This window comes from Xiphophorus hellerii, chromosome 23 (assembly GCF_003331165.1).
Source record: "Xiphophorus hellerii strain 12219 chromosome 23, Xiphophorus_hellerii-4.1, whole genome shotgun sequence".
NCBI lineage: Eukaryota > Metazoa > Chordata > Actinopteri > Cyprinodontiformes > Poeciliidae > Xiphophorus > Xiphophorus hellerii.
The window spans coordinates 3,616,543-3,629,708 of NC_045694.1; the positions used below are offsets into that span (position 1 = coordinate 3,616,543).

General features: G+C 36.0%; 3 protein-coding genes across 21 annotated transcripts in view; all 3 read left to right on the plus strand.

Annotated features, from left to right (window-relative positions):
• prom1a (prominin 1a) overlaps positions 1 to 3,783 on the plus strand; it is a 62,101-nt gene extending 58,318 nt beyond the window's left edge. For all 19 annotated transcript variants that reach the window (XR_004338155.1, XR_004338157.1, XR_004338162.1 and 16 more), the window contains one exon: positions 860 to 3,783. The gene's annotated coding sequence lies outside the window, so the exon portion shown is untranslated. The remainder of the gene's footprint in view (positions 1 to 859) is intronic.
• A 1,287-nt stretch (positions 3,784 to 5,070) lies between these two features.
• fgfbp2a (fibroblast growth factor binding protein 2a) lies at positions 5,071 to 6,337 on the plus strand. The gene is made up of 2 exons (XM_032555854.1): positions 5,071 to 5,935; positions 6,084 to 6,337. Exon 1 carries the CDS (start codon positions 5,280 to 5,282, stop codon positions 5,925 to 5,927), a length of 648 nt encoding a protein of 215 aa, XP_032411745.1. The 5' UTR covers positions 5,071 to 5,279; the 3' UTR covers positions 5,928 to 5,935; positions 6,084 to 6,337.
• Positions 6,338 to 6,729: 392 nt separating this feature from the next.
• On the plus strand, positions 6,730 to 9,386 carry fgfbp1a (fibroblast growth factor binding protein 1a). The gene is made up of 2 exons (XM_032555855.1): positions 6,730 to 7,907; positions 8,479 to 9,386. Exon 2 carries the CDS (start codon positions 8,498 to 8,500, stop codon positions 9,104 to 9,106), a length of 609 nt encoding a protein of 202 aa, XP_032411746.1. The 5' UTR covers positions 6,730 to 7,907; positions 8,479 to 8,497; the 3' UTR covers positions 9,107 to 9,386.
• Positions 9,387 to 13,166: the final 3,780 nt, after the last annotated feature.

The window sequence follows — 13,166 nt, forward strand, 5'->3', positions numbered from 1 at the left end:
AATGAATATTTAAAAACCTGAAGAACAGTAGAGAACCATCGTTTTCAGGAAGAAATGTGGTGTAAAGAATCCTGAATGAATATGATTAGGGATCTGATTAGGGATCTCTTAAACATTTGCTAACAAATAGAAGAAAAACAAGAGTATAACTTAAGGTTGTTTAGTAGTGAAAATAAGAGCATTTCTACACACAGTGTGAAGGGAACTCAAGAGTTAGTGCCTGAACAGCTGTGTAGAAGTTAGAAAACCTCTAATCAGTGAGGCTAACTAGAGAAAAAGCTTCAGTTTGCAAGGGAGCATAACGTTTGAGTTCTGGAGCAATGCAAGAAGATCAAGTTATATTATTAGTTCAGATTTACCCTCTTACAGTGTGATGGGTCATGAGGGTAAAAAGAGAGGCAGATTAAATGATGCCCATTTTTTTCTTGTTATGGCAAAGTTATGTTTCGTGATGGGATTCATCATTCAGGAAGCATCAGACATCATTTTTACACACATCCATCCATCCATCCATCCATCCATCCATCCATCCATCCATCCATCCATCCATCCATCCATCCATCCATCCATCCATCCATCCTTCCATCAATCAATCAATCAATCAATCAATCAGAAGGCTCACTGCAGTGGTCACACTCTTCCATCGTCAATGCAAGATGACATTCATTTATAACCAGCATTACATTCATTACAAAATGAATGTAATGCTGGTTATAAATAAATCTTGTGACATTGCAAAGCTTATTGTGACCTTTTTTATTTGGTTGGGAACTTTTTTTTGGCCAGAGAGTATATTTACAAAAATGTATTAACAACTTATGAGTTAACAACTCAAAATGTTCCTTTTCATTTATTGTAGCTCACTTGAGGAGTCTCAAAATACGCTGGTTTCTTCACTTCAAAAGAAGAACACGGAAGGTCCTGCTTGTTCAATGATGCAGATCAAATTCTCCAGTTTGGTTTCTGCCGGCAGGGCGCTCACCTTATCAGCCCTCAGCATCAATCTGAGCCAGGTTTCATCTACATTTTCCAGGACTGTTGTGTCTGTGTTTACATTTGTTTGGACACAAAACCAAGCTGAAAAAGCCCTTGAGAGGACATAACATTGACTGTTGTGTTTGCTCGTTTTTATGAACTTTGTGCTCAAGAAAAGAGAAGCTGGAGAAAGTTATATTTTCTTCCTGCAGTTAAAAAGGGTGTTGCACTTTCAAAGTGAGTGTCAAAAGACAGGTTTCATAAAGATCTGATTGTTTTGTTGAAAAAAATGCATCCTTTTTAACTGAAACACAAGTGAGCTCATGGATGTGAGATATTTTATCTGTTGAGAAAAGGCTTGTGTGAACAGTGGTATAACGACGTGTGGAGAGAATTTGTAAGAAAACGAAGCATGACTTTTTTTTATAGCTGTTTACAATATTTTCATACATGTTGGTCTTGTTAATTTTAGGTGGCTATGGATCAATTTCCCTCTTTGACAATTCATAACCTCATTCAAATTTAGCCATTTTGTCCCCAAATTCTTCAATATCTTACCTATAAATCACACTACTTGTATCCTGTTGTTCAAATCTCAGGAATAGTTCAATAACAAAGATACAATTTTATTTCTTAAAAAAATTATATTGCACCCTTTTTTCATTGGTTTTGACTCTGATATCTGTTTGAACCTGTCCCATTGGAGTCACATGACAAAAAAGATTTTTTACAGTAGAAGCAAAATACCAAAAATGACTTTAATTCAATGGTCAAATTGGGTATGAAATGTCCCCTGACTGAATTTTGGTATGCAACATCCAATGACAGATGTTGCATACCAAAATTTGTTGCATAACAACAACAGATGTTGCTGTTGTTGGTATGCAATAACTATTCAGTGTGAAAAAGGCAAAACTGGAAAAGTATGAAATGGCAAAGGGGCAACATGACCCACCTGTATGTGAGAATCACTAAAGAGGACTGTCTGCCTTTGAGATGTTTTACCATAACGTTACAGTTAAAAAAGGCCATATCACTATGTTAAATATAAACAATCTAGGAACTGGCAGCATTAAAATGCCCTTTCTGTACCATTTAAACTTGTGTCAGGTGTTAACATTTAGCATTATTTGTAATTCAGAGTGGTAAGTTGTTCTAAAGCTTCTACTTGGAGTTTTAAATACCAAATCTCAGAATTATTTTGAAGAGTGGGTTTAGAAAAAAAAACACAAATTCTTGAAGCAAGGGACCCATATGATCAGTCATCTTCCTTTGCTATGGTAAAAAAAGCCCCATCACAACCACACCGTAACACCAAATGACAAATTCTTACCAAATGCATAGCTGATGTGTTTTGGTTGAACTATCCATATAAATATAACAGTACAGTTGGAGAATAATAGTAAAAATAACATCTACTTCTATTTCCTCTATGTACCACATGCGTTTATTTTCAGGTCTTTCCTGCTTTATGGTACTCATAATTTTAAAGTGGAAAGTTAACTCAAGCCAAATCCCATATTTTTAAATAGTCTTTCTGTGGCACACTTTTTGCCCTTCGCCTGCTTTTTTGTTAAACAGTACTTCTGAATATATGGAACTTTTGAATGTGTTCATTCATTAATCACTGTTATATGTAGAGGTTGAGTGAGAAATATGCTGATATTGTTACATCAGGGAGGCCAATCAACATATCCTATATCTCATATTTCTATATAGATGCTTTCTCCAGTGAGAGCTTAGACAATCAATTTATGGGACAAATGAGCACCATCAATCAGATCGTTAAAAGAAGTATTTTTCATGGTTTGCACAGATCTGCTTTATGTGGACTGTGAAAAAAGCAATACCTGCCTTAGCAACCAAAATTTGGATTTTGTTCGTCACTGTCAATGCACAATAACTATAAACATTTACCATGTAGTAGATTATATAATATGCATATATGAAGACTAACAAAAGTCAGTTTTTATGTGAATCAAAAAAAATTATATATATATTTTTAAACTGTAATGGTAAAAGCTGGTCTAAATTTAATACTTTTTCCATAATTTCTATATTACATTTGTTTTATACTCCCAATAAATCCGTTTTAGATTCAAGTTTGATATTGTTTTTAAAAGACAAGCCCATGGGCTTGAATAAAACCAAACAAAAACAATGTGTCAATTAAGAAGTCGCTAAAGAGAGTACTAACATTTAACAACTTTTAATTAGGTTACCATGACAAGGATTAAAAATTAACCCATTTTTGTAGATTTTTGTGCACATCTGACTTCTATAAAGCCTGTAGTTGTAATTTGCTGTAATTTGCAGTAGAAGTACTGACAATATTTACCAATGGTTTACAAGTTATGCTCTGCTACACTGACTTTACACACTATTTTCAATCATTTTATTTCTCCAAAGGAAACACTGACTGCCATGTTAAAATGTCCCAGCTGTGCTTTTCCATAATGTGAACTCATTGGCTCTGTCTCTTCCCAGCATTCTCTTTTTTTGCTTGCTTCATTTACAAACTTAGTTTTCCTCAAGGTGGACATTTTTAGGTGATCGGTGTGCTCATGTTGACTATCACAGTTTTACTCCTTGCTGGAGTCTGGTAACGCATTTATGGGGACAAATTCACAACTTAAGTGCTTAAACTAGGTATATATGACAGCTTTGGGTTGATAGGATGAATGGGTTGCTGGTTTGAAATGTGATGCTGAACAGTTGGGAGATGATGGATCCAGGAAGATGCTTGTTTTTTATGTGGATATTAAAAAAAAGTGTATAAATTGTGAATAAACTCTCCAGTTCAAGTTATTTTCTCTTCCAATCTTCCTTTGCCTTTTTTCAGCTTGCTCTGTATTTTGGGGTAACAATATTTTTGACATGTTCTGGAAAAGAAAGTAATTTGTCAGTTTTCCTACTTTACTGTGAGGCAAAACATGGAATGTATAATTCTGAGGGCTAAAAACAGGAAAATATGTTGAAATTAATATAAATTTGATGCTAAATGGGAACTGTGTGTAACAATGGAGCAGATGGTTTTGCACACTTTAGCACTATGCACATTCCAACGTGATGGTTGTACTGCCAAGCCAGAACCCTGTGGGTTGCATTACCGGTCAGCTATTTCAATAAGACATTATTATCCTCTTCCATAAGCTTGGCTTCAAAGTTTTCTCAGGCACCAAGCAGGATGCAAATAAACACTCCAAGAAAAACCACACACAGACTTTTTTCTGTCTGAAAACCAGTCAAAAACAGAGGCCGAGTTTGAGAGAATTGACTTTATTCATATTTACTGAAACACTGAACATTGTGTGGGTGTGGTTATGTTAAATAATTTAAAAGTTTAATCTAATTTCTCAAAATGTTGCAACTTACTGGATTCATATGCGAATATGGTTTACAGTTAAATGTCAGAATCACATCATACTTGGTAATTAAAGTTAAAGTAGGTTGTAAACCCTGCCCTTTTGGGATGTTACTAGTTCAAACACTGGATTCCTTCACTTTGTTCTAAAAATATTTAACTTAACTTTGAAGGTGAGGAACACAAATCATTGCATTTCTGATCAAGTTAAAAAAATTTAGCTCTCTGTTTTGTTTAGTTCTTGCAAAAAATTACAGTTATTTTGGTCAAAACAGTAATCTCATATAAGACCCTGTGTGCCATATGTGTGCTTCATCCTTCCTTCCTATTTCATGCATTTTCTTGTGCTTTCTTAATTGGCATGGCCATTACTGCCTCCCTTTCCAGTCTTGTCCCTGCATGTGTGTACTCATGTTTCTCTGTGGCACTGTCCTGGGTTTATGTTTAGAGGGAAATGATAGGTTACCCTGCACAGTTATGAGCCTTAACTGCCACTTAAAGCAAACAAGAGAAGTTCAGCTTTCTTTTTTCTATCATATTTCACATTTCTAATTGAAATGTATGTATCAAATTGGAAACTATGACAATTTCTGTTTGAGTGCATTAAGCCAGTGTGAAACTGACCTATACATTCTTAAAGTCAGTAAACGTAAAAAAAAAAAAAAAAAGATTTCTTCATCTCGGTTGGTTGTTGTTGTTTTTTTTTATGTGAAACGATCAAACATGAGAATCCATGTTGCATCTTAGTGGGCTTTGCATACATTTCAGCAGAAACTAACGTGGCTTTTCGCTCCTCCGCCCATATAACCACTTTTTCTTAGTCTGACTCATTTTTTGTTCCCTAAAGCTACTGTGTGTCTGCTTGGCCAATAAATACCAAGAGGAAGCCTCAGCTCAAGCAGTTCCACTCTTATCCTTCTCTCGGCATCTATCTGACACCATGTGGACCCAAGTCACTGCTCTGCTGCTGGCCTGCTGCCTTTGGCCAGCTGAGGCACAGGACGAAAGGAGACAAAGCATCTGGGACGATCCCATCAAGTTCCAAACCAAGGCTAAGGACAAGTGCACCATGATCCTTACAGGCCAAGGAGAAAACATAAAGCTGAGACTGTCATGCCAGGGCAACAGACGTGCCTACTGGTGTGAGTATATGGGGAGACCTTACACCTGCAGTGCTTTCAACAAAAACCCCAGGCACTACTTCGTCCAGATGATGTGGGTCCTCAGGAAGCAAGCACACGCCTGTCAGGGTCCTAGGGAGATCAAACCTCACATGTGCAGGAAGGCGACTGATGAATCTCAGATGATCTTCTCGGCTGGTCCTTTCCTAAGGTCTCGGCCAGCAGCGCAGCCATCAAAGCAGCCTGGAAAACCCCAAAGTTCAGCTGCACGTGGAAGACCTAATTTGACAATGAAGACACCTTTTAAAACAGCTTGGGATTCAGGGAAAGTTAAAACCACACAGAGAGCCAAATCACAGCCGACGGCAGCTCCGACTGAGAGCGCCCGGAGGAGAATGGCTCAGCAGTACTGCTGGAGGTCCCTGCAGGGCGTCTGTTCCTTTGTAATTGGTTGGTTTCGGAATTAACAAAAAAGGTGAGCAGCAGAAAATTCCTTATATCTTTTTAAGATATAAATCCTGATTACACAAGTATAATCCTGTGTAATCTTGTTTGCTTAAATGTTTTTTTTTTTCATCACTGATTCATAACGAGCAGGATTTTATATCTTTCTCTGCATACAGATTGTGCTGAATTGGTGACTGAAACCACCAGTGGAGGAAAAATCCAGGCCAGCTATTTGTTTTGAAACATCTATAGCGCCCTCTTACGGAATTAGCCTGTTACTACATTGGCTGTTACATTTTTATTTCTCTGATTTTACGTGATACATTTTTCTTTGGAAATCTTTAGCAGTTTATTTTATGTTTTGCATGAAGTAGACCTGTATGAATTAGAACTGCTTTAACCTGTGAAAAGATAGTATAGATGTTTGTGTTTTTTGTGATATTTACTATAATTAGCTTGAATATTGTTTGTAGCGATCAGAATTTATGTTTGTTGTTTAAAAACTACTTTCTCTCTACTGGCATTTTTTGAAAAATATATATGGACTGTGAAAATGCTTTTTAAATGAGAAATAAACACTATTAGTTAAACAATTCTTATCCATCTGCTTTATTTACAAATACCCCTCCCCTGAAGGGAGGGGGGATTTTTATTGATAATTATTGGCATTCATTTCTGAAGATAAATGTCTCAAAGACCAAAGAAAGCCTCCGTTGTCGTTGTTTTTATTTTTCCGATACCTCGGTACTGTTATTGATAGTCATTTAACTTTTTAATTCACATACAGCCTGGACTAATTCATTTAAATGTCAACAGTATATGTATTTTTATTGGAATTGCAGAACTTTAACATTGACTATTGTTTTTTGTTTCACAAAGTTTTAATATTATTTTAATTTTATTTGCTGGTTTATGTTCCTCAACTTAAAAGATAAATCTAGACTAAATAGATTCATAGTGATGAAATCTTAATGCATAGGAATAAAAAGAATAAAATAAAGGTCATCCTGTATATTATGTCTACATATTGGTGCCTTCTGATCACATTTACATGGTATTGAATAGCAAGAGAAAAAACTACAAATATTAATTTCTTCTTTTAGTATTATATTAACAACTTGACCTAATTTAATAAAACTTTGCATTTCTCTTCTTCTACTTTGCAGTTACCTACCTTGTGTTTATCTGTTGCATAAAATCCCATTAATATGCACTGAACTTTGTGGCTGCAATGTAACAAAATTGGAAAACATTAATCCTCCTGCTTCATAATTCATGAGCCAAACTAATGAAGTAAACTAAGGAAGAATGACCTTCATGGTGTAAATGCATTAAACCCCACTTGTTAAATTTTTTCTCATGCTGAGGCACCTGGCACATTTCAAAATCATTTTATCTTCACTGCACCTCACAGATGTTCAAGTGAAGGACTAAAATGTCTCAGATGTCATCTTTTCTTAGAATTGCAGAATTTCTTGCTGTGTAGCTTAGATTTCTTGAACCAGGAAGCTCTTTCTGAAACTGGAAAATTCTCTTAAATGTGATTCCTCGGCGTAATTAAAGTCAGATTTTCATCACATCCACATTATATATATACATTTACTCCCTTTCAGTCAGAGAGTGAGGCACAACATATTACCATTCAGCTGATTTATCTTTGTGTAATGGTCATAGTACCTGATTTTAATACAAGTAAAGTTAATTTGTTTTATTTTGGGGCCAAATGTGCCTGGAAGAAAGTTAAGCTTAATTTATTTCTAACCACTTTTGAATTCAGTAAGTATATTCGCTTGGACGTTGTTATTGAGTATATGCATATATGTGTGCGTGTGGGCATGTGGGGGTGTGGGGGTGTGTGTGCTTGCATTTGATACATTGTGTGTGTGGCTCTGGGTTTGAAGGGGATTGCTGACTTTGCAGCAGCATTTGCAACCTGCAAGAAAAGACGAGAGAGCTCAAATGTGTCGGGACAGCAAACTGAACTTTCTCTGAAACGGCAAGTAAGTTTGACCAATTTTTTCAGTAAGCCTGCTCTGTAGAACTTTTCCACCAGTGCTCCTGGTGGAAGTCTTTAGTTGTGTTTTAACTACAATAAATTTAATTCATTTGATATATTAGCATAACACTAAGTATTAATTTTAAATGAATAACATAACATTATTATAGACATGCATACATTTAAGAGTTTTAAAAATTAGTCTCTTCATTTCTGTCACTGATATTGCATTGTAAAGTTAGAATATCGTTTTTGCATAATAGTTGTCATTTTATATGTATTTAAATCAGTGGCAAAAGCTTCTTTTTTGCTAAAGTGTTATACATAGATTAATGTAAACTGAACTCAGATTAAATAAGTTCTCTTTTATGAACCTACAACATTTGTGTAAATCTCATTTTGAAATCAGTCCCTTAGTTTCTCAAACTCAAATAGGAGAGAAATGCTATTTTAAAAAGTTTGATTATTCTCTCAACTCTTCCAGAATGTTAATCTAATAGTGGCTTAAAACAGTTTTCTTTGAAAAGTGCTTTGTGAGTGATATTGAGTCATATCTCTAATGAATTCTTTTGCAGGGGGTGTTCTGTGGATTTCATGGCTCTCCTCACCAACATAGCCATCCTGATGGTGCTCGCTTGTATTTCCCATCAGATGATGTTGGGCAGCTGTCAGAGGATCCACGGACGTAGAGGACGGGGGGACAGAGGACATCGCAAGGAAAGATCAGGACTGAGCCGTGTGAAAACTGCTGGAGGCAAACTGGTCACAAAAGATGGTTCACGTTGCACCTGGACTGCAATAGAAAATGATCCATTGTTCCTCTTCATTACTTGCAAAACTGGTGAAAACAGCTTCATCTGTAGTTATATTGGCAGACCAGCTCTTTGTCCCCAATATACATCCAAAACTTTACTCTACTGGAAGCAGATTACCAGGGCTCTGAAGAAGCAAAACAGCCTGTGTCATAATGAAAAGTTACTGGTGAGGGCAGGCGTGTGCAAACAAGCCCCCAGAGAGGCTCACTTCAGGCTCGTAGTTGCCCAGAAGGCGACGACTCCCTTGCCTTACATTCCAGCAGCTCCAGACACAGACGCCAAATCCTGCCTGCCTAAGAACAAGAAACTGGCCAAAGAGTTCTGCAGTGACTCCTGGTCTAGTGTTTGCACATTTTTTTCCACCATGGTGAACAATTATGATTGCTGAGATAGAAAAAGGCTTGGCTTGTGTGGTCACTTCAGAACATACAGTATTTAAGTGTATACTTCATGTAGCTTGTGGTTTCGTAAAGAGATTGTAAGACTCAACTTGTAAAGTGATAGTCACTGCACATTGGAAATAAAATAACACTGTTTATTCTACTTGCATGAAAATATGTATTTATATGATAGAAACTAAAATTTTATGTGAACTTTAAAGTCATTTTTTCCCATTGTGATGATGAATAATTAAATCCATCCAAAATAAATCATAGCCATCCACACAAGCTAAGTCTCATCTTCATTATTTAATGGGGACTCTTAATGAAGCAGTTTTACTGGATATTAAAAAGGCTCTTCATATATTAAACAACAATAAGTTACGGGTAATCAGAAAGGTGTGTTTTTGAGCAGTTTAAATCTTTGTTTGTAGCCTGTGAGCAGTTGTGGAAAATTATTGTTTTGAAAAATTAATGCAGGTGTACCCCAAGGCTCAGTTCTTGGTGAAACTTTTTTCCAGGTTATATATATTATTTACCATTTACATATGCAATCAAACTGTGCCAGAGTTCACTTTTAGTGAACCAATACCTACTGTAGGTTTGTAGGCGGACCAGAGTTTGTGCATTAAACCTCCCCAAACAAACCTGACTTTCTAGGCAAGCAAACTAGAGTTTGGTGAAAGCACCCTAAATATCTGGGCAGTTATCAGATTAGCTTTCTCAACTGATAATTTTTTAGCTATTAATCTTTTTTTTAATGTATGTTTCCCTTGGTTACATTAATTCAAATGTCTTTAGGTGTGAAGCATCCATGCTGGGTAATGTTATTTTATGCCAGAATGTGTAATATCAAGTTCAACTAGAAAATTTCGGAAGAAATTTAGCCGGGGCCTGCCAAGGCGTGCCCGTCGGTTTGGGCCCGGCGTTGTCACGCTACAAATTAGCATCGATGCTAAAGAACGCTGCAACGTAATCAATAGCATGTGGAGAATCACAAGAACATTAAGTAAGGTGGACGTGCACCATTCAGTAAGATTTAAAATTTTCTCAAGGCTTTTATTTTGGAAGTTTTGTTAAGCTTCATTTCAAAGGGCCAAACTAATCCCATGTGTAATAGTCATTGGGTTAAATCAGTTATATAATGCTGAAAACGCAAGTAGTTGATGTAAAAATATTAAAGGCTTTTATTTTGGAATTTTTGTTAAACTTCATTTCAAAGGGCCAACCTAATCCCATGAATAACAGTCATTGTATAAAATCAGTTATATAATGCTCAAAACAGCAATAATCTCATGTAAAAATTCTCAAGGCTTTTATTTTGAAATTTTCAGTATGCTTCATTTCAAAGTTCCAAACTAATACCATGTGTAACAGTGCTTTGGATGAAAAAGTCAAATAAAGCCAAAAAGAGCAATTACGTCATGTAAAAATATTCAAGGCTTTTATTTTGGAATTTTTGTTATATTCAAGGCTTTTATTTTGAAATTATTATTATGCTTAATTTTAAAGTTCCAAACTAATCCCATGTGTAACAGTTACTGAGTTAAATCAGTTATATACAGCCCATAGCAGCAAGTAGTTCTAAAGGCCAGTTCAGTCCTGATCTGTTTCAACTATAGATAGAACTACAGTGATGCGTATTTGTAGTCCTAATCAGCAGCCAATAGCCTCTTGAGTTCCGTTGCTATGGTAAATAAGTTTCTCACCAAGGTGTGAACTGTTAGTGACAGAGCCTGAGACAGCCTAGAAAATCCTGTCGCATGACTTTGCTCTGAAGCACCGTGACAGAAAACCGTACGATCTAGATAAATTTCGAAAACATTTTACCGGAGCAGATATGCGTATCAATGTCAGGACCGATTTTGATACCAATCGTGCGATATTTGTGGGCGTGATGGCGATTTCAAAATTATTTTGGGGTGAAAAAGTTCTCTTGATTTCTCACTCTAATCAGTGAGAGACGCACTCTAATTTTAGGAAAAATGAGAAACTTTGGGTCGCTTAGAGACAAATTGTGGACAAACCGTAATTGGTATCGACGAGCCGTCTTCACTTTCGAAGAGATCACAGATGTATCTCCAAAATGAAATTTGAATGGCATTTCTACGTGAATTCGTGACGACACAGAAAATCCTCAAAAATAGGGTATTTCTAGGATTTTTCCCATTGACTTATAATGGGGTTTTTTTCGTAGTTTTTTGCGAATTATGTCGCCATGTTAACCCCGAATCCCACCAAAAGTAATAGCTCCAATGGCGTGAATTTTCTGCACGTTTTGATACCTCATTTGTAGGTGTGCACGCAGCGGTACGAGCCGCATTAACGGTTACGGATGAAAAATAAAGAATTGGGAGAATAGCAATAGGTTCCTGCCATTGCTTTGCATGGCAGGCCCCAATCAGAGTTCTTTAGTTTTATTTCTAGCCAGATTTCAACCTTGAAAATCTACATGAGAAAATAAACATCAGCTTTTATAAAGTATTATTATTTTCAGGCTGCAAATTTTTAGATTTGTCTCCTTTTGGTCTTTATGTAGCTTAACGTTCCTACTGGTAATAATCTGCTCATACTTGAATCATCAGCAGCACGCAGAGTGTGGATATCAGCAGTCAGACAGAGGTCATTAAAAGCAGACTTTCAGAAACCATCGTGGCCTGAGGCCAGGCTGGGATTTTAGGAGGGGGATAACTTTATACTTTTCTTTTGATTTAGTTCTGAACTCCTGCTGAAACATAATGCAATCCCTACAGCTGATATCCATCGAGTTCAGAATCTCAGCAGGCTCCCTTCTGCTCTTTGTTTGAAATTTGTTTTTGTAGAAAAAAAAGAAAGACTTAAGCAATGTGGCTAAAGAGAAAAGAAAATTAGAGGGCAGTCACAAAGTCAGGAGGATTGCAGGGAAATCCAAAAGTGTACTTAGGGAGGAATTTTACTTCAAGCAATGTAATAAAACCCCACCTGCTGAAAGCAGAACACCACTGTTGCTGGGAAGGTTGGTTAGAATAGAATAGAATAGAATAGAATATTTCTTTAGTAATAGCATTGAGGTATGTAGGTGTATCAAAAACTAAAAACTGTGCAAATAACACAGATTTGCAAATAACGTTTTTTAAGATGTGTATGGAAACAATGCCATTTAAATTGCAAATGATTATTGAGCTTAGTGGTAGCAGTGATGGTTGTAGTCCAGCTGCACCTCCTCTGTGCACCTAATTCTGCTGATTCACAACTGGTGTGGTTGGTTTTTTTTAAAACTAGTTTCTCAAAATACTCTACAGGTGCAGTCCATTTAAAGAAAGAAGGATCTGTGTCTGAAGAGTAGGTTATGCTATTATCACTTCAAACAATTCTCTACACTTGAGAGTTTTTAATTATAAATAAAGGTTGGTTTGATGTTTGACAAACAAGAAAGACTAATATTTACCACCTTATACTTGCTAAAGTTAAAATGTATTACTTTTTGGAAGGAAACAGCCAGAACACAAGAAACTACAAAATCTCTATTTAGCCTTTGAAACCTTGACTCTAATTTAAAAATAAATACCTTTAAAAAAACCAAAATGTTTTTTCAGGTTAGAACAGTGATATGAAAGGTAAAAAAAATAAAAAGCATTAAATAACCTTACCTGGAAAGTCCAGAGTTGGTCTTTCAGCTCATCCTTGACCTTGAGCCAACCTCTTGACTAGTTAAAAAAAACTCACATATCAGCACACATGAAAATGATATTTCTAGGAATTAAACAGATGGCTCAATGTGTCTAATGAAACAAGTATTAAATATTTCAAATAATTGCAGAACATAGGTCCACAAAATCACTTATTTTGTGCATGATACTCCACATTTCTATATGGTTTATTTTTATGACCAGTGGACGTTACAGGCTTCGTCTTCAGTTATATCTCATTAGGGTTCTGACTGAGCAGAAAACCAGGGAACATCTTTGTTTGTTAAAGTGTAGTAAGACCATTTCAAGTGAATTTGTTGCTTTTAATATAATGTGTTTGTAAATTAGAGAATGGATATTTTGCAGTTGATACTCAGTGGGTTAAAAACCTAATTAATTC